We start from the raw sequence: 23,001 nt of genomic DNA on the forward strand, positions 1-23,001 counted from the left end.
GTACAGTTGATGGTACGGTTTGTGGTATATCTTGGGTGGTACCGTTGGTGGTACATGCTGGGTGGTACAGTTGGTGGTATATCTTGAGTGGTACAGTTGGTGGTATATCTTGGGTAGTACAGTTGGTGGTATATCTTGGGTGGCACAGTTGGTGGTATATCTTTGGTGGTACCGTTGGTGGTATATATTGGGTGGTACAGTTGGTGGTATATCTTGGGTGGCACAGTTGGTGGTATATCTTGGGTGGTACCGTTGGTGGTATATGCTGGGTTGTATATCTTGGGTGGTATAGTTGGTGGAACATGCTGGGTGGTACAGTTGATGGTACAGTTTGTGGTATATCTTGGGTGGTACCATTGGTGGTACCGTTGGTGGTACATGCTGGTTGGTACAGTTGGTGGTATATCTTGGGTGGTACAGTTGATGGTAAATCTTGGGTGGTACAGTTGGTGGTATATCTTGGGTGGTACAGTTGGTGGTATATCTTGGGTGGTACAGTTGGTGGTATATCCTGGGTGGTACAGTTGGTGGTATATCTTGGTTGGTACAGTTGGTGGTATATCTTGGGTGGGATAGTTGGTGGTATACCTTGGGTGGTACCGTTGGTGGTATATGTTTGGTTGTATATCTCGGGTGGTATAGTTGGTGGAACATGCTGGGTGGTACAGTTGATGGTACAGTTTGTGGTATATCTTGGGTGGTACCGTTGGTGGTACCGTTGGTGGTATATCTTGGGTGGTACAGTTGGTGGTATATCTTGGGTGGTACAGTTGGTGGTATATATTGGGTGGTACCGTTGGTGGTATATCTTGGGTGGTACAGTTGGTGGTATATCTTGGGTGATACCGTCGGTGGTATATCTTGGGTGGTACATGCTGGGTGGTAATAGTTGGTGGTATATCTTGGGTGGTACATGCTGGGTGGTACAGTTGGTGGTATATCCTGGGTGGTACAGTTGGTGGTATATCTTGGGTGGTACATGCTGGGTGGTACAGTTGGTGGTATATCCTGGGTGGTACAGTTGGTGGTATATCTTGGGTGGTACATGTTGGGTGGTACAGTTGGTGGTATATCCTGGGTGGTACAGTTGGTGGTATATCCTGGGTGGTACAGTTGGTGGTATATCCTGGGTGGTACAGTTGGTGGTATATCCTGGGTGGTACAGTTGGTGGTATATCCTGGGTGGTACAGTTGGTGGTATATCCTGGGTGGTACAGTTGGTGGTATATCCTGGGTGGTACAGTTGGTGGTATGTCTTGGTATCCCATTCATTCCTTAAAAGCGAGTCTTCATTTGACAGTTTTATATTGTGTTTGGTCATCTTAAGTGGACATTAAAATTGTGGATTTTACTCACCGTTTTGTCAGTTTCCCCCAAATCTGCGCGGATTTCAGGCGCTGCACGTGAAAGGGTTTAAAAAATGTAAAAATGAAGTAGCATTTACTGGTGGTGAATCTGCAGCAGCTCCGCACCCCGTGACCTGTGAACCCCGAGTGTCGCTCTAGGACCATTCAGGAATCTTTCATCTGTGCGGTGATGTTGCGTTGCGATGCTTCCGGGAGATTGTCACGTTTCTGTCATCGCTGCATTAATATGACCTCTCTTTATAGCGGAATTTCCACCGACCTAAAGTTCAGTCCTGATGATTCCGGCTGTTGTAGGACGTGATTATTAAAGGAACATTTACTTTGATCTGAAAATATGAAACAGCTTTTCCATTCACTGCCTCCGACGTAGCTAATCATACGGATTATTATACATTATAGGTTCCTCTTATCAGTGCGCTCCCACCAATCACAGCACTCCCTTATCTTAAGTGGACCTACGTATATGTCTGTTCATCCAGAGCTTTCTAGTTCATAAGTATAATTCCAGAACCACAGTGAGGACTGACACACAGGCAGCTCACAAAGGTGTCCGGGATGGGAATGCAGCTACACGATACAGAATTATACACCATCGCAGGTCTATAAGGGCTCGTCCACACGCTGCCGAATTGGCGCATTTTTTCAGATTCGGAATTTCGCTGCAAAATCCGCACCATTTTCTGCCGTAAAAACTGCAGGAAATGGTGCGTTTTGCCGCAACGGAAAGTCTTTGACTTTCAATGAAATTGCTGCAGAAATTTTCTGCAACAATTCTGTTGTGTGTGGACAAGCCCCAAGAAGCGCTGGGTGGCCGCTCTGTAGGGTCACTAATGGCTGCAGGTCGGAGTTGTCACCCAGCAACTTGTGTAGAAGACCAAAAGTGACAGCTAAAAATCTTCACACATGGGGATTACGCAGGTTTTTATTTTTGGGGGATCATCTTTAACGTCATCTTTTCAGCTTGAAGTGTCTGGTTGAGGTTCGTTTACCTGAGGGGATCTATAGGAATAAGACATTTCTTCTTTATGTGTATGAACAAGAATTTCAACACATAACGAGGGGGAGGTAACAGAGCATTTCCTTACCACAAAATTCGTTGTAATTAAGAAACCTCCCGATCCCCAGAGCGTTAATAACCTGCAGCGTCAGTCCCACGTTATGTCTAATTCCTGCTCTCCTTCCATCCTAGGTACGAAGGTCCACAGAGGGCAGCAATGACCATGACCGCCAACAAAACTGCAGCCATCCCTCATACTGCTGGCGGCTGTAGGACACCACTGGATACTCTGGAACGGTAAGAAAATCTGCTGCTTCTGTCCTGACACATGAGGTCAAAGCAATAATCGTACACGACATGACACCTGGGGGTACAGGATGATGATACGCTGACACTTGGGGTACGGGATAATGATACACTGACACTTGGGGTGCAGGATAATGACACACTGACACTTGGGGGACGGGATAATGACACTGACACTTGGGGTGCAGGATAATGACACACTGACACTTGGGGTGCAGGATAATAATACGCTGACACTTGGGGTACAGGATAATGACACACTGACACTTGGGGTACAGGATAATGACACTTTGGGTACAGGATAATGATACTTACATTTGGGGTACAGGATAGTGACACACTGACACTTGGGGTACAGAATAATGACAGACTGACACTTGGGGGACGGGATAATGACACACTGACACTTGGGGTACAGGATAATGATACACTGACACTTGGGGTACAGGATAATGACACTGACACTTGGGGTACAGGATAGTGATACACTGACACTTGGGGTACAGGATAATGATACACTGACACTTGGGGTACAGGATAATGACACTTGGGGTTCAGGATAATGATACACTGACACTTGGGGTACAGGATAATGACACTGACACTTGGGGTTCAGGATAATGATACACTGACACTTGGGGTACAGGATAATGATACACTGACACTTGGGGTTCAGGATAATGATACGCTGACACTTGGGGTACAGGATAATGACACACTGACACTTGGGGTACAGGATAATGACACTTTGGGTACAGGATAATGATACTTACATTTGGGGTACAGGATAGTGACACACTGACACTTGGGGTACAGAATAATGACAGACTGACACTTGGGGGACGGGATAATGACACACTGACACTTGGGGTACAGGATAATGATACACTGACACTTGGGGTACAGGATAATGACACTGACACTTGGGGTACAGGATAGTGATACGCTGACACTTGGGGTACAGGATAATGACACACTGACACTTGGGGTACAGGATAATGACACTTGGGGTACAGGATAATGATACTTACATTTGGGGTACAGGATAGTGATACACTGACACTTGGGGTACAGGATAATGACACACTGACACTTGGGGTACAGGATAATGATACACTGACACTTGGGGTACAGGATAATGATACACTGACACTTGGGGTACAGGATAATGATACACTGACACTTGGGGGACAGGATAATGACACTGACTCTTGGGGTACAGGATAATGATACGCTGACACTTGGGATGCAGGATAATGATACGCTGACACTTGGGATGCAGGATAATGATACGCTGACACTTGGGGTTCAGGATAATGATACACTGACACTTGGGGTACAGGATAATGACACTGACACTTGGGGTGCAGGATAATAACCCTGGGTCCAGCATTCCTAGGTATTTAACCATAGGGCAGCTGTAATAGATGCAGGAAGACTTTGCGTTCCTGGGCTTCAGAGCTCGCTGTCTAGATGTGGAAAGAGCAGAGATTTTAGGGGAGCCTCCGGTCTGTAATCTCGGGGGGTGCGTCTTCCGCTGTCTGTGTTGTACGTCTCAGCCTCTTCTTACTTGTTCTGTCACTTTTACGTTGCTTTCTCCTGAAACATCAGACGTCTCCTCTGCTGAATATTTTCCCTATGAAGGAATTCATGTTAAAAACATCTGATGATCTGGCGCTGGTCCAGGAAGTGTTCCGCATATTTCACTGCATTATTTAGGGTACATTAAGGCAGAGACGGCCATGTCTACTAAGCAGTGCTGTAATTACATAGAATGGGGGCTCTGAGGCTTGTATTGAGGGCAGGGTCAAACTTGCCCGAAAAATGGCTGAAAAATCGGAAGCAGAACACCTCCAAACATCTGCCCATTGATTTCAATGGGAAAAACGTAGTTCTGTTCCGACGGGACGTTTTTTACGTGGCCGTTTTTCAAAACGGCCACGAAAAAGAAGTGCATGTCACTTCTTGAGCCATTTTTGGAGCCGGTTTTCATTGTGGTGTGAATAGCGCCTAAAATATTAGGGTTAACAATAAAGCCGTCCTAACCACTGAGCCCCTGTCCTAACCACTGAGCCCCTGTCCTAACCACTGAGCCACCTCCTAACCACTGAGCCACCTCCTAACCACTAAGACCCTGTCCTAACCGCTGAGCCCCTGTCCTAACCACTGAGCCACCTCCTAACCACTGAGCCACCTCCTAACCGCTGAGCCCCTGTCCTAACCGCTGAGCCCCTGTCCTAACCTCTACCACTTAGCGGCCTGCTTTAACCAAGCTACTGTTTTAACCACCAAATCCCTTGTTCTAACCACTGAGCCGCTGTTCTAACCACTGAGCCCCTGTCCTGACCACTGAGCCGCTGTTCTAACCACTGAGCCCCTGTCCTAACCACTGAGCCACCTCCTAACCACTGAGCCACCTCCTAACCACTAAGCCCCTGTCCTAACCGCTGAGCCCCTGTCCTAACCACTGAGCCACCTCCTAACCGCTGAGCCCCTGTCCTAACCGCTGAGCCCCTGTCCTAACCTCTACCACTTAGCGGCCTGCTTTAACCAAGCTACTGTTTTAACCACCAAATCCCTTGTTCTAACCACTGAGCCGCTGTTCTAACCACTGAGCCGCTGTTCTAACCACTGAGCCCCTGTCCTGACCACTGAGCCGCTGTTCTAACCACTGAGCCCTTGTGCTCCCTGGCTCGGAGCATTTGCCACGGAGGCCATACCAAATTTTGAGTTGTTGAGGTTTTACAAGTTTTCCTGTTTTCTGCGCTATGGATGGTGTGATCATGAACACATCTGGCGGCAGCGTATCCTCCCGATCTATATGTGCGCTCCGCTCTCAGGAATCTATGTGTGCCCCGGCATGCCACGACCGGGATAATCTGTGCTCCTCTTTGTCAAGCAGCCAGGACACAAGACGATCCATGTCCTACAGACTGCGGCGTGTTCTGTACAGGCCGGTGCTACGACTCCTGCAGAATCATCTGTAAGAGAAAAGGTGACGCCGTCTGAAGCTTCATTTCCTACGCTGGCTGTGCTGGGACTTGTAGTTCCACCAGCAGCTTTCTTTTTCCACATTACCTGTCTACATGGAAAGATTTTGCTACAATCTAAACAATTCTAACTGTTTATCCTGAATGCAACTGTAGCAAACCCTGAGCTGTGAGAAGTTTTAGCTCTGCACTGGTAAACGAGAATGTCTTTATTCCCTGACAGCAAATAGAGATCTTGAAGATGGCGAGGAATTAAAACACAAAGTCTATTAGAAAGTTGCAGAACTTTTCTTGATATGATGATTAAGCTTCATCTACATAAAACAATAAATCTCTATAAATGTCATCTTCATCGTATATCGCCACCGCAGACGCCGCGCTCTGTCTGTACTTGTTACTGCAGCTGAAGCTGCAGCCATGACCCCGGGACTGATCATCTAATGATCATATAGAAGTTCACATATATCATCATCCTACATCATATACTGTCCCCTGAATGTTTCATGATGAATCTCTCATTATGACAGGCTGGGCTGAGTCGCCGTCTCTACTGTCAGACATTTCTCCGTCCTGAGTGACGGCTCCGGCGCAGGAAGTCTTTGTAGACATAACTGTAAGGCAGAACAATGGTGTGCGCTGCTCAGTATGGAGGGCGAGGCGAAACGGCCGCTTATAGACCCCTATTATACAGAGACCCTCATCCACACCCAGTGCTGCGAAGCCTTCCCCGTGTCATCCAGGCTGTGGACCTATAGGAACAAGAACATGCGGCGGACGTCACGATGACCACAGCAATGTCCTGCAGATGACCGAGGGGAGAAATGAGCTGACAGCGGGCACAGCCGGGGGCAGGGCTGCCCAATATAATGTCATGGACAGGAAGATTCTGATAATCCGGCATCCTCAAGACCTCCCACGTTCTGGATTTTCCAATATTCCGAATGATTAGACACAATTACATAAAGGAAGAAAAAGAAAATAAATGTATATCTCCGCTGCCTGCCCCAATGTGGTGTGAATAGCGCCCAAAATATGTGAGCGACACAAAGCACGGGGAACTTTACATTCATCTTCTGGGGGCGCTATTTTTGTTGCGTGCCGGGTGATAAGGATGTAAGGACCATAACGTGCCGGATTAAGGGCTCATGCACATGACTGGTGTTTTCCTCAGCGTCCTTCCCGTTTCTGTGGATAACATGGTCAACCATTCATTTCTATGGCGCCGTGCTCACATCCGTTTTCTTTTTTTGCAAATCTGTGTGTCTGTTCCGTAAAATTATATGTCCTATTCTTGTCCGTGTTTGCGGTCCGTCTCACCAATTCTAGTTTGCGTCTGCAAGAGAAACGGACAGCACACGGAAGCCGCTTGGATCCATGTTTTACGGTCCGCGAAACGGAGACGGTCGAGTGCACGATGCCTAACGGATCTTTTATTACACAGACGTCCCGGCGCTCTTAGCAGCTTTTGACCTCTCGTTTTGCTCTGGACAAATCTCGTGTAATTTCTACAAGTTCCTTCCATCCATAATCCTTCATGTTACCCCCGGCTCGCCGCTCCGCCGCTCCCCGCCCTCAGGTGAGAGTTTGGTAATAGACGCAGTAATTGAAGCCGTCGTGTCTTGTTCCCCTTCTGTTTAATATGAGAACCTGTGATTCTTCCGTGAACTCGCTGATTCACCGAATGCTAATGTGCGCGGCTCGTAGCCGCGGGGGACGTCAGATTGTGAAATGCGTTAATCCCATTACTGCATTACATGAAGCCTTTCCTCAGCCTGACAAATGATCATGTCATTACTCCACGCCACAATCATGTCATTACTCCACGCCACAATCATGTCATTACTCCACGCCACAATCATGTCATTACTCCACGCCACAATCATGTCATTACTCCACGCCACAATCATGTCATTACTCCACGCCACAATCATGTCATTACTCCACGCCACAATCATGTCATTACTCCACGCCACAATCATGTCATTACTCCACGCCACAATCATGTCATTACTCCACGCCACAATCATGTCATTACTCCACGCCACAATCATGTCATTACTCCACGCCACAATCATGTCATTACTCCACGCCACAATCATGTCATTACTCCACGCCACAATCATGTCATTACTCCACGCCACAATCATGTCATTACTCCACGCCACAATCATGTCATTACTCCACGCCACAATCATGTCATTACTCCACGCCACAATCATGTCATTACTCCACGCCACAATCATGTCATTACTCCACGCCACAATCATGTCATTACTCCACGCCACAATCATGTCATTACTCCACGCCACAATCATGTCATTACTCCACGCCACAATCATGTCATTACTCCACGCCACAATCATGTCATTACTCCACGCCAGAATCATGTCATTACTCCACGCCACAATCATGTCATTACTCCACGCCACAATCATGTCATTACTCCACGCCACAATCATGTCATTATCCACGCCACAATCATGTCATTACTCCACGCCACAATCATGTCATTACTCCACGCCACAATCATGTCATTACTCCACGCCACAATCATGTCATTACTCCACGCCACAATCATGTCATTACTCCATGCCACAATCATGTCATTATCCACGCCACAATCATGTCATTACTCCACACCACAATCATGTCATTACTCCACGCCACAATCATGTCATTACTCCATGCCACAATCATGTCATTACTCCACGCCACAATCATGTCATTACTCCACGCCACAATCATGTCATTACTCCATGCCACAATCATGTCATTATCCACGCCACAATCATGTCATTACTCCACGCCACAATCATGTCATTACTCCACGCCACAATCATGTCATTACTCCACGCCAGAATCATGTCATTACTCCACGCCACAATCATGTCATTACTCCACGCCACAATCATGTCATTACTCCACGCCACAATCATGTCATTATCCACGCCACAATCATGTCATTACTCCACGCCACAATCATGTCATTACTCCACGCCACAATCATGTCATTACTCCACGCCACAATCATGTCATTACTCCACGCCACAATCATGTCATTACTCCATGCCACAATCATGTCATTATCCACGCCACAATCATGTCATTACTCCACAATCATGTCATTACTCCACGCCACAATCATGTCATTACTCCACGCCACAATCATGTCATTACTCCACGCCACAATCATGTTTTTTTCCTATAAGACAACTACCCCTATTTTCCACACTACTAACAGAAGGTATTGAATTGTTCTACGTGACTCTCAGTCTGGGATCTCCCTCAAGATCAGCACGCTCCTCTCCTGAAATAATCTGTGCTGCTGGGAGGAGCGCTCCTTCTATTGTGAGGGTTATATTTTTCCCGCGGAGCAGATGCATTTTACGGTATTATCAATCTTTATTAATTAGATAAAATGAATGTAAGCTTTGTGACGCTTTATGCCTTTATTGTCCTTGTGGAAAGTCCCTCGGCTCCTTCTCACATGGGATGTACAGCGGGAGTATTGATGGAATGGGATCTGCTACCTGCGTTTTATAACATCCTGTAGATTAGATCCTGTCTATAGCAAAACTGACCAACAGGACATGCTCCACCACCTGTCCTGGGAAAACCCTTCTACCCCAGCGATCTGACGCTTCTGTCATGTTTTAGAACGCCTTAAAGAGACTCTGTCACCGCATTATAAGTGCCCTGTCTCCTACATAATATGATCGGCGCTGTAATGTAGGTGACAGTAATGCTTTTTATTTTTAAAAAAAACTATCTATTTTCACCACTTAATTAGCGATTTTAGATTTATGCTAATGAGTTGCTTAATGCCCAAGTGGGCGTGTTTTTACTTTAGACCAAGTGGTCGTTGTACAGAGGAGTGTATGACGCTGACCAATCAGTGACCAATCAGTGTCGTGCACTCCACTCCATTCCATTCATTTACACAGCGAATAGGGATCCTGCTAGATCCTTATGTGCTATCTTATACTAACACATTAACAATACTGAAGTGTTTAGACAGTGAATAGACATTCCATGGAATGTCTATTCACAATCTCTGCACTTCGTTACTGTTTCTGTGGTAGTTACAGCAGAGGAAGCGTGATCTCGTTGTAACCTGTCATTTACCGCGTAATCACGCGAGATCACGCTTCCTCTGCTGTAACTACCACAGACAGAGTAACAAAGTGCAGGGATTGTGAATAGACGTCCCGTGGAATGTCTATTCACTGTCTAAACACTTCAGTATTGTTAATGTGTTAGTATAAGACAGCACATAAGGATCTAACAGGATCACTATGTGCTGAGGAAATGAATGGAGAGGAGTTCAGGACTCTGATTGGTCACTGATTGGTCAGCGTCACACACTCCCCTGTACAACACCCACTTGGTCTAAAGTAAATACACGTCCACTTGGGCATTAAGCAACTCATTAGCATAAATCTAAAATCGCTAATAAAGTGGTGAAAATAGATCGTTTTTTTTAATAAAAAGCACTGCTGTCACCTACATTATAGCGCCGATGACATCATGTAGAAGACGGGACACTTATAATGTGGTGACAGAGCCTCTTTAAAAAGAGAACCGTTTCAGCAATGTGTATATATATGTAATACTTAGTCGGTTTATATTATTTGAACTATCTCAGACATAAGATACCATTATTATAATATCATTATTAAAGGTGTAATACTTCATCATTCCTAAAGGGGCGCTGCAGGGAATATGAGCAAGAGACCTTCGGTGACAGCAGCTTGTTACGGGAGCAAGACCATTCGTTTTAGGCAGGATTTACACACAGTGTTTACTCACGTTTTCAGTGGTGTTTTTGCATGTTTTTTTCTGAGGGAAAATACAAAGCATTTTGTGTTTTCGGGGTCAGTGACGTATGCGCTCTGTATGGCATTTTCTTCCGGTGGTTTTCCCACAGGCTTCTCTGTAGGACTTCAAAATCTCCAGGAAATTACAAAACGACACTAAAAAGACATGTTCCATAAAAAATAAAAATAAAAACCCCGTTCTTTTTAGATGCATTTTTCTCATACATTTTAAAATCCAGCCAAAAACCCTGTCTGGAGGAACGTTACTCCAGGGGCCCTGCAATCTGACAAGCGGTTGCGAAAATGTAACAAAACCCTTGGGTTATTCGAGGACTAAAAATGATTATGAGTGCAGTCCCCGCAGTATGTGCTACACGCGCTAATAATATACATTCCGGTCCCCGGCAGCGCTATAAACATCGATGAAAACCTCAAAATCAGCGCGACCGGGGACCGGAATGTATATTATTAGCGAGTGTACCACATACTGCGGGGACTGCACTCATAATCATTTTTGGGCCTTGAATAACCCCTTTAATTCTACAGTATACAAGTCATGTGTTACTAAGTTACATGTATAGCAGGAGTATTATAATGTAACCTAATATGATGATTGATACATCACTGGAACCTGATAGATGCCGGATTATCAAATATTCTAATCTTACTGTAATATTATATAATAAGCATAATGTAATCTAAACCATAATATAACGCAGCAGAATATAATAATGTAGTATAATATGTGGTGACGCTCTTGTTATATTATCCGCTTCCCTCTCTCTGGCATCGGCAGGAGTTAATCTCTCTGTAATCCGTCCTCGGGCATGCTGGGTACTTTCTGACCTCTCAGGTGAGCTGGACGCACCTCTAGGTGTTGTGTACAGGTGCGGGGGATATGTCAGGTGACGCTGCTGGATTTGGGTTGTACACGCAGGAGATGCGTATACTCCATGAAGGTGAGGGCTGCTGTCCATAAGGTCAGTTTTTGGTGGAGGAACGCTGTCTCCAGCAGTCACATACAGGTGTATGGGTGCGGCAGGCTCAGTCCAGCCATTTATTCAGCTGTCAGGCTTCAGAGGAAATGTACAGGTGTAGCTGGAAATGTCCGCCAAGGCCAAAAAGTCCCCAGAAAATATAAAAGACTCCGGTGGCCACTAACGTTGCTGTCAATACTCAGACAGTAATCGCCACCCAGCTTTCCCAAAATGAATGGGGATTCTCCCTGACTGTACAAAGATACAGGAACGAGCCATGCACCAGTACCTCTATATGCAGATTTCACAATCGGGTGCCTGGGAAAGCTCAGTGACCACCCATGTGCATTGCAGCCATATTGGTTATCACTCAGCTTTTCCAGATGCGGATAATTAGGAAACAGCAGAATAGAATATTTGTCATCTTGACAGGAGAGTCCGTCTGAATGACGTCTATTAGTGGGGGTTTCTTTTATTTTGGGGGAGTGTATTATTATCCAGCGGTCGTCGTGTTATCAGACTCTGCTCTATGGCACCTGTAAAGAGTCATTCTGATCAGGATCATCAGCCACTTTTCACATCTCTCCTCTTTTACTGCTTTGCCTGCATGTCTTCAGGCCTAATTCACACGAACATATGAACTACTTTATACACGGACATATAGAATTCAATGTGGCCGTTATTTCAACGGAGCGTGTGACGGGTCCGTGAGAAAATAGGACGTCCTATGTTTTCACGCATCCCTCCATAGACTGTAGTGTATCCTGCAGCGCACAACACGGATGCATCTCGGACGTGAAAAACGGCAGTTTCTGACGTTCGAGATGCGTGAGGGTATGTTCACACGGCTTATTTACGGACGTAATTCGGGCGTTTTCCGCCCCAATTTACGTCCGAAAATGCGGCTCGATAGCGTCGGCAAACATCTGCCCATTCATTAGAATGGGTCTTACGATGTTCTGTTCCGACGGTCATTTTTTTTACGCCCCGCTGTCAAAAGGCGGGGCGTAAATAGACGCCCGCGTCAAAGAAGTGCCTGTCACTTCTTCAGACGTTAAATGGAGCCGTTTTCCATTGACTCCATGGAAAAACAGCTCCATTTACGTCCGTAATTGATGCAGCGAAAAAGCGCCTCAACATGCCATGACAGCTGAAATTACGGAGCTGTTTTCTCCTGAAAACAGCCCCGTCATTTCAGCCGTAACGGACGCTGCCGTGTGAACATACCCTCACGCTCGTGTGAATCCGGCCTTACTGTGAGTTTTCTGTCTTTTGATGAACCAGAAAGATCAGGATGAACAGCTATAAGTCTCTCCCACTGAACTGGATTCTTTTGGAAGAGACCTTTTCTGGTTTCTGTTGGGTTTCCATCATATTGTCAGTCGTTTTACAAAAAAAAAAAGCAAAAAAAAAGTGGAGCCTCCAATGCAGATGTGAACACAGCCTTAATGAGCTGCCCTACATGCGACTTCAAAACCATCCCCCATTTTTCTCAACTGTTGGGAAAACGATGCAGGGCTTAGTATACATGGCATTCAGCCTGAACATCTATTTTCCAATGAAACCGACACAATTTCCCTGATAAATACGTCCCAATGTGTGTTCCTCCCCATTTTACAGCTTGCTGTCAGTGAATGGAAACATTTTATTTACAACCACAGGCCAATACTTCTTACAGCTGAGGTTTTGTATACAATGAAAATGTGTAAGTGAATCAGCAGCATACAATTATAACAGATCCTCAGCTGTGAGAAGTATTAAGTCTGCATCGATTTTAGTCCTATGGATGGAAACTAGACTGTTCCCATTCACTAACAGCAAGCAAAGATCTTGTAGAACCTTTCGTAATACAATGTATGAGCTTTATTTAAATAAAACTGGAGAACCCCCTTGACCGTGACGTCCTGACTGGAGATGCCCCGGCTGCCGTAGTATCAGCGCTGACATTGCGGCCGTTTGTTTCAGCTTCTTATTTGCAGTTCTTCCTTGTGGACATTTGCTGTATGAATTGGCGCAGTCATCGCCCGTCTGCTCTTGGCGTTCGCTCAAAATCAACAGTCCCAGCAGACAGGCTGAAAAGAAATAATAAAAGCCACTTGCAGATTTGTTTGCAGAGCTGCAGAATCCGTTCACATTGTGTTTGGAGAATGGAGATTACTGTGCGTTGTCCTGACGTCAGCGTTGGTTGCAGGGAGAGGTCAGGAGGCGGACAGTTCTGCTACGAACATGACTGCGCAGCTCACCCCGACCGGATCATTATTGTGAAATTCTAGATGCGTACTCCATGTAATTATCGGTTACACCGCACTTGTGTCTCGGAACCGCATAAATAGCGGCTACGTAATATATCCCTATTACCAGGGGGAGGAGCAGGGAATGCGCTGCTGCTGCTGTGTTCATCTCACAGAGGATTGTCTAGGCTGGATACATTGTAACAAACCTTCAGCTCTGAGACGTAATAGACCAGGGCAAGTTTTCCGCTTCAGGATGTAAATAAGAATGTTCCCCTTCACTGACAACAAGCAGAGATCTTGAAAATGGTGAGGAATTGGAACACAGCTTTTCATTGTACATTTTCATACATTGAATTATACATTTACAAGTAACGACTTTCTGGGAAAGCTGGGTGATACGTGATATCTTACAGGTCCAACAAGGCTTTTCACCCAGCTTTCCATGAATCCTAAATGAAAAATGTCTCGTTATATAACTCTGTATAACTAAGCAGATGTGCCGATCAGGACTCTGAGAAAGGTGGAAAACCTGTGCTGTAGCTGTAATAATGGACATACTGCTTGTCACCCAGCGTCTTCAGACTGTAGCGTGGCGATCAGTGGTTATACCGTGATATGGGGGCACGGGATGTATCACTACTTAACTGGACACACTTACCATTCAGAAGGTCAGGAAAGTTGGGAAAACCCTTGCAGATATTGGTTGTCACCCAGCTTTCCCAGACCAGGATACAACTGCTGAATAAAACTTGTAACCACTAAAAATGTAATGGGAAACGCTCTATAAACCGTGATCTATGTAAATCCCCAGATAAATAAGTGCAGGGTCCTCCGGGGATTTCGTTGGTTTGCTGTGAGTTCGGTTAAGCGGACGTGGCACTTCTTGCAGTCTTTGCCATATTAGTCTGGGGCCCATGTCAGCAGCGGGCAGATATAACGCCTCCAGTCTGGCACACACCCAGGGGAATGTCGCTGCCCTCCTGAGCCCGTCTCCTTACACCCCATCAATATATGCCCCGAGCTGTGCGCAGCCGGCCCTTGTCTGTGACTGTCATGGTGATGTGTGGTCGGATCTAAGTACCTGCGATCTACGAGTTCTGTGTACCGCGCCTTTTTATGGCGAGGAGTTTCTGTAGGTCGGTGACGCAGATCTGTCTGGTTTGGTTGAAAAAACCCTGCGCCCAATCTGCACAGCCCGTCACATCATAGAAGACCTTGTGTGCATCCAAATCACCACACACATCAATGTCCCCGCAGATCCACACGACTGCCACCATACAGGCCCGGCAGGCTGGAGATATTATATATAGTGATAACGCCGCACATGATCAGGAGGCGACGTCTCTCAGTAGTGCAGCCTCCGGCTTTGTAACTTCAAACAATCTCCGCACAGAGCGAAAATATTCAAAAACGAATAGGGATGCACGATGCATTGAAATTTCGATACTATTTCAATGCCGTGCTCCCTCAAACGGTTCAATACCGTTAATTCATGTATTTCGATACTAAGCTGTGCGGCCGCAGTATTGTAACATATGAATGTAGTCAGAGCGGGGCTGCGGCTGTGTAATACATTCATTGCCCTTTCCTGACAAGTGTGCACGTGCGGTCAGCATGAGGTGATACGGCCGGCGCTGCAAAATGACCCCATGTTCCGTCTTCAGTGCCGCTCATTAGTGAAGCGCCAGCCGCATCATCCCATGCTGACCGCGCGCACACTTTTCAGGAGCAGGGCAATGGCTGTATTACACAGCCGCAGCCCCGCTCTAACGGTAGAGAGTAGAGAAATCTCTCATCTCTGCCGCTTCTCTCTTGAATGCTGCGATCAAAGCTGACCGTAGCATTCATGGGGAAAATGAGAAAGGGGGAAGGGATGCCTCTTGGATCGCGTCACAGGGAATCCCTATGACACGATCAAGAGACATACCATATATGGGCAGACATTGAAGGACCCCAGGGCTATCTGACCATATTTCCTGTTGTTAGGGAGTACTGAGGTAACAACTGCCTGTGTACTATCAGTGTATATATATATATATATATATATATATATAATCAGTACATTAAAAGTAAAAAAATACACACACATTTTTTACAATAAACATTAACATAAAAGTCTCAATACTCGGCATCGTCGCGACCATAATAATAAATTTATAGCGTCATTTATGATGTTTACGCTGTAATAAAATAAAAACTTTTCTTTCAGTTATTAATGTGAGGCGCGAGGTGGGATGAATTTTGAACCTCCATGTGCCTCACATTAATTCTAATTAACCCAATGTTGTCCATTATGACTGAGGAAAATAATAGGGTTCATTTCTATTAACGTGAGGCACATGGAGGTTCAAAATTCATCATCACACCTCGCGCCCCACATCAGAAAATGGAAGAACTTTTTTTTTTTATTATTGTTGGCAAAGTATCGTTTTGATATCGAAATACTACACAAAGTGTCGATATCAAAGTCCAAATTCTGGTATCGTGACAGCGCTAAAAATGAATGGACACTAAAGGGATTTTTTTTCTTGTGGCAGATTTCCCATATTAAGAATATTTTTCTGCAGGAAATTTCCTACATGCGGGAAAAGAAAAAAAAGTCCCTTTAAAAATGTGACCGTTTACCATAGGATTGGTGAATATTTAGACAAATTAAATGAATCTGATATCCAATAATACAGAAGGTCTGATAATCCGGCGTTTATTTCTAGTACGAAACTTCTAAATAATGTGGATCCAATGAGCAAAATTCCTCTAAATAACAAAGTGACCGCAGCAGATTCTGGGGTAACCTCGTATTTTAGCGTCCTGGTTTTCTACTGTTTTATGATTGATAATCCAGAATGGCGGATAATCCATAACCCATCCGGTTCCACTGATATCAGATTATAGATATTTCCATCACTGATCATATTGACTGCATTGAACATCCGGCTCATGTCATAACGATGTGTTTTCCTCCATCCAGGTCACAGTCGGTGTCTCCTCCACCGATTCTGTCTCCGGTCAGGACCTCATCGTATCCTCTCAGTGACAGCGAGGAGTTCTGCAGGACCAACAGATTCGCCAACATATCCAACAACAACAAGCTGGTCATCAAAGACTGGACCCTGAGAGCATCTAACGTGAGAGACTGCCGCCTGCGCTCTCCCGGGCCCGATACATCCAACCACTTATCCAAATCGGCCAGCGTCGCTTGTCTGGATAAAAGACTTTCCGTATTTAAAGGCCCCAATCACAAAGAAAATGTATTGGAGACCACGGACGGTGATGTGATCGGCAACTGCCAGATTAACCGGAGCACCCTCTCCCTGGGGTCTGCTGCCAACCAGCGGAACCGACCGCACAACAGAACCGCTGTCCGCTCCCAAGTGCTTGACATTCGGCGTAAAATTTCAGAATGGGAATGCAGAGGAGAACCTTCTCCACGTCTCAGCCTCTTTGTGGACAAAGGGGACCAGGGTGACCGGTCTACCAGCGAAGGATGCCCCAGCATGCTGGCATCGCCATGCAGTGAAAAGACGTTTGACTTTAAAGGATACCGGAGAATGAGTAGAACATTTTCTGAGTGTTCTTACCCAGAAACAGAGGAGGAGGAGACGACCGCGTCAGAGCGAGACTCTCTTCACCGGTTTGAAAGACGATCCAGTAGAACAGAACCGGCCAATGCTTTTGTACGGGGGCCTAGGAAGGAGGCCTCTGCGGTGCTGAACCGGATCCAGAAGATCGAGCAGGCGTTGAAGGAGAACCCGGGTATGGGTCTTCCTCAGCTGCCCAGCAGTTGTTTCAGTGTTGACCTTGGGAGAAAACGCTCCATAACTTCAGGTACTTTGGAGAGTCCGAGCGACAAATTCGGGAATGTAAATACAATAAACGAACAGGAGCATTTTAATGAGAAAAATGCAAAGGCAAAACAAGGAACTACTGCAAGCTCAAGCAGTCCAATTGTCGCCCCCGAAAGCCCCGCAGCGGAAGTGAACCCTGTCCCCAAACCCAAGAGGACATTTGAGTATGAAGCTGACAAAAGCCACAGGAACAACCCTAATAATCTACCTCCTCCCTCATCACCTGTATCCCCACCTCCTCTCCCTTTAACGCCGGCACCCCCCGTCACCAGGAGGCCCAAGAAAGATCACCGAAAATCTCAGAGCAGGTACAGTATGTGGATGAAGAGGCTTAACTTATACCAGCTGTACATATATAATCATATACCATAATATACCCAGGTTATACCAGCATGCTCCATATCACTATATACAAGAAGATGTATAACTTATACCAGCTGTACATATATAATTATATACAGAAGATACCCAGGTTATACCAGCATGCTCCATATCACTGTATACAAGAAGATGTATAACTTATACCAGCTGTACATATATAATTATATACAGAAGATACCCAGGTTATACCAGCATGCTCCATATCACTATATACAGGAAGATGTATAACTTATACCAGCTGTACATATATAATTATATACAGAAGATACCCAGGTTATACCAGCATGCTCCATATCACTATATACAGGAAGATGTATAACTTATACCAGCTGTACATATATAATTATATACAGGAGATACCCAGGTTATACCAGCATGCTCCATATCACTATATACAAGAAGATGTATAACTTATACCAGCTGTACATATATAATTATATACAGAAGATACCCAGGTTATACCAGCATGCTCCATATCACTATATACAAGAAGATGTATAACTTATACCAGCTGTACATATATAATTATATACAGAAGATACCCAGGTTATAACAGCATGCTCCATATCACTATATACAAGAAGATGTATAACTTATACCAGCTGTACATATATAATTATATACAGAAGATACCCAGGTTATACCAGCATGCTCCATATCACTATATACAGGAAGATGTATAACTTATACCAGCTGTACATATATAATTATATACAGGAGATACCCAGGTTATACCAGCATGCTCCATATCACTATATACAGGAAGATGTATAACTTATACCAGCTGTACATATATAATTATATACAGAAGATACCCAGGTTATACCAGCATGCTCCATATCACTGTATACAAGAAGATGTATAACTTATACCAGCTGTACATATATAATTATATACAGAACATACCCAGGTTATACCAGCATGCTCCATATCACTATATACAAGAAGATGTATAACTTATACCAGCTGTACATATATAATTATATACAGAAGATGCCCAGGTTATACCAGCATGCTCCATATCACTATATACAAGAATATGTATAACTTATACCAGCTGTACATATATAATTATATACAGAACATACCCAGGTTATACCAGCATGCTCCATATCACTATATACAAGAAGATGTATAACTTATACCAGTGTACATATATAATTATATACAGAAGATACCCAGGTTATACCAGCATGCTCCATATCACTATATACAAGAAGATGTATAACTTATACCAGCTGTACATATATAATTATATACAGAAGATACCCAGGTTATACCAGCATGCTCCATATCACTATATACAAGAAGATGTATAACTTATACCAGCTGTACATATATAATTATATACAGAAGATACCCAGGTTATACCAGCATGCTCCATATCACTGTATACAAGAAGATGTATAACTTATACCAGCTGTACATATATAATTATATACAGAAGATACCCAGGTTATACCAGCATGCTCCATATCACTGTATACAAGAAGATGTATAACTTATACCAGCTGTACATATATAATTATATACAGAAGATACCCAGGTTATACCAGCATGCTCCATATCACTATATACAGGAAGATGTATAACTTATACCAGCTGTACATATATAATTATATACAGAAGATACCCAGGTTATACCAGCATGCTCCATATCACTATATACAGGAAGATGTATAACTTATACCAGCTGTACATATATAATTATATACAGGAGATACCCAGGTTATACCAGCATGCTCCATATCACTATATACAAGAAGATGTATAACTTATACCAGCTGTACATATATAATTATATACAGAAGATACCCAGGTTATACCAGCATGCTCCATATCACTATATACAAGAAGATGTATAACTTATACCAGCTGTACATATATAATTATATACAGAAGATACCCAGGTTATAACAGCATGCTCCATATCACTATATACAAGAAGATGTATAACTTATACCAGCTGTACATATATAATTATATACAGAAGATACCCAGGTTATACCAGCATGCTCCATATCACTATATACAGGAAGATGTATAACTTATACCAGCTGTACATATATAATTATATACAGGAGATACCCAGGTTATACCAGCATGCTCCATATCACTATATACAGGAAGATGTATAACTTATACCAGCTGTACATATATAATTATATACAGAAGATACCCAGGTTATACCAGCATGCTCCATATCACTGTATACAAGAAGATGTATAACTTATACCAGCTGTACATATATAATTATATACAGAACATACCCAGGTTATACCAGCATGCTCCATATCACTATATACAAGAAGATGTATAACTTATACCAGCTGTACATATATAATTATATACAGAAGATGCCCAGGTTATACCAGCATGCTCCATATCACTATATACAAGAATATGTATAACTTATACCAGCTGTACATATATAATTATATACAGAACATACCCAGGTTATACCAGCATGCTCCATATCACTATATACAAGAAGATGTATAACTTATACCAGTGTACATATATAATTATATACAGAAGATACCCAGGTTATACCAGCATGCTCCATATCACTATATACAAGAAGATGTATAACTTATACCAGCTGTACATATATAATTATATACAGAAGATACCCAGGTTATACCAGCATGCTCCATATCACTATATACAAGAAGATGTATAACTTATACCAGCTGTACATATATAATTATATACAGGAGACACCCAGGTTATACCAGCATGCTCCATATCACTATATACAAGATGTATAACTTATACCAGCTGTACATATATAATTATATACAGAAGATACCCAGGTTATACCAGCATATCACTATATACAAGAAGATGTATAACTTATACCAGCTGTACATATATAATTATATACAGGAGATACCCAGGTTATACCAGCATGCTCCATATCACTATATACAGGAAGATGTATAACTTATACCAGCTCTACATATATAATTATATACAGAAGATACCCAGGTTATACCGGCATGCTCCATATCACTATATACAAGAAGATGTATAACTTATACCAGCTGTACATATATAATTATATACAGAGGATACCCGGGTTATACCAGCATGCTCCATATCACTATATACAAGAAGATGTATAACTTATACCAGCTGTACATATATAATTATACACAGAAGATACCAAGGTTATACCAGCATGCTCCATGTGACTATATACAAGAAGATGTATAACTTATACCAGCTGTACATATATAATTATACACAGAAGATACCCAGGTTATACCAGCATGCTCCATATCACTATATACAGGAAGATGTATAACTTATACCAGCTCTACATATATAATTATATACAGAAGATACCCAGGTTATACCAGCATGCTCCATATCACTATATACAAGAAGATGTATAACTTATACCAGCTGTACATATATAATTATATACAGAAGATACCCAGGTTATACCAGCATGCTCCATATCACTGTATATAATAATTGGAGACTACCACATGCCAGATGCTCTGCACTAACCTATAATCATAATTAAATAGGGGGTTTCTATTATTTAGCACCCTGTTTCTATAGTAGAATTGCTTTTATATCTATATAATGACCTCCTAACCCTCTGTTCTGTTATGTATAGAAAATCTCTGGAGTTAGAGGACGCCTCCAGTGTCCAGTCCCTGGGTTCCCCCTCACCTGTAGAGAATGGTACTGAGAAGAAGCATCGTTCTGGTTCTAAAAGCACTTTAGAGGAGAATGCCTACGAGGACATTGTGGGTAAGAATGTGAATATTTATGTATAAGATCTACAAGGAGCATCTCCAGTAATTACAAGTTCTTACATTGTCCTTGGATTGTCCTTGTCTGACAAGTTGATATAATTCTATCTTCAGTCTGTCCAATATGTCCCTTATTAGTGCTCCCACTGGGTTATCACACAACTTTCATAGGTTGCTGAACAGTAAATTAGCCCATTTAGGCACTGATATTTTAATGTCGCATGAACCCCTTCAGAACCAGACAGATTTGCCACTCAGGAATCCAGAAAATTGGATGACACCTCTGTGGGAGCTGTAATGGCAACCTAACTTACCAAGAAACAGATATAACCGTGAAACGGATGAATATAATGTCTATAGGGGTTCTCCACTTCGAACAATCTCTACTTGTTAGAAGGATCCCTTGACAATAAGAAGATCAGTGTGTCCCACTGATGAGACCGCCAGCCATCATCTGTGATCTGTGGGGAAACCTGGCACTAAGTGTTCAGTTTCTCTGCAGCGCCACCACAGGTGAAATGAAGCATTACACAGTGTCCATTCATATCAATGTGATATCCGTGTAATTTAGGACAGGACCTCCAGAAAGAGAGACGCTCTATGTAACCGCTCTCCACCCTGACCAAGCGATGAGGATCCGGAACAGAGGACGCCCCTCTATTACCCCAGAATTGACTAATAGGATGTATGGAAACGTGTTTTCTAAAGTGGACAATTCCTTAAGAATATTTCTTGTCTTGTGATTATCGGGAGATTCTGTACTAGGACTTCTTTTGGATTGTTTCTTTTGGGCTTTGACTAACCTGCAGTACAAGTTGCGGAGGTGCATGTGATGCGGCAGACAAGCTTAGCCAATAGCGTCAGTCCGCAGCCTGAGACAAACATGGAGTGAGCGCAAGTTCATTACTCATAAGTTTCACGGAAAGCTCAGCCGACGCCGATATTGAAAACACATTGTCTGGTGAGCAATGGTCGAGCTCTATGAAGAGGAAGCGTTGGCGTTAATCCAAAATGCATTTATATAAAGCAGAGAAGACACAGAAGAAAGAAAAAATCCATCTCTGGGCTGAGCGCGGCTGTGTGACCTCTGGACGGTCCTCGTGTTTGTTTTCCCCGTGGACTGGATGATCCCTCCTCTGTCTCGCTGATTACAATCTCCCTCTCCTGCAATCCGCTCTTAATATCCTTTGCTCGGAGGTATCGGTCTTCTGAGCTTGTAATCTTGCAGTTTATGAATCTCTCCGAAAAAAATTTGACTTTGTGAAAGTTTTGGCTTTTATAATATATTTCAGCTACAGATCTTAGAAGAAAGTTTAT

At 43.6% G+C, this 23,001-nt stretch overlaps 1 protein-coding gene across 1 annotated transcript in view; it reads left to right on the forward strand.

Annotated features, from left to right (window-relative positions):
• Positions 1-23,001, forward strand: part of DENND2B (DENN domain containing 2B) — a 183,859-nt gene that overhangs the window by 124,706 nt on the left and 36,152 nt on the right. The window contains exons 7-9 of the mRNA XM_075836786.1: positions 2,557-2,661; positions 16,657-17,841; positions 21,546-21,690. Of these exons, the coding sequence (XP_075692901.1) occupies positions 2,582-2,661; positions 16,657-17,841; positions 21,546-21,690 (1,410 nt within the window). The 5' untranslated portion in view covers positions 2,557-2,581. The remainder of the gene's footprint in view (positions 1-2,556; positions 2,662-16,656; positions 17,842-21,545; positions 21,691-23,001) is intronic.

This window comes from Rhinoderma darwinii, chromosome 9 (assembly GCF_050947455.1).
Source record: "Rhinoderma darwinii isolate aRhiDar2 chromosome 9, aRhiDar2.hap1, whole genome shotgun sequence".
Classification (NCBI taxonomy): Eukaryota; Metazoa; Chordata; class Amphibia; order Anura; family Rhinodermatidae; genus Rhinoderma; species Rhinoderma darwinii.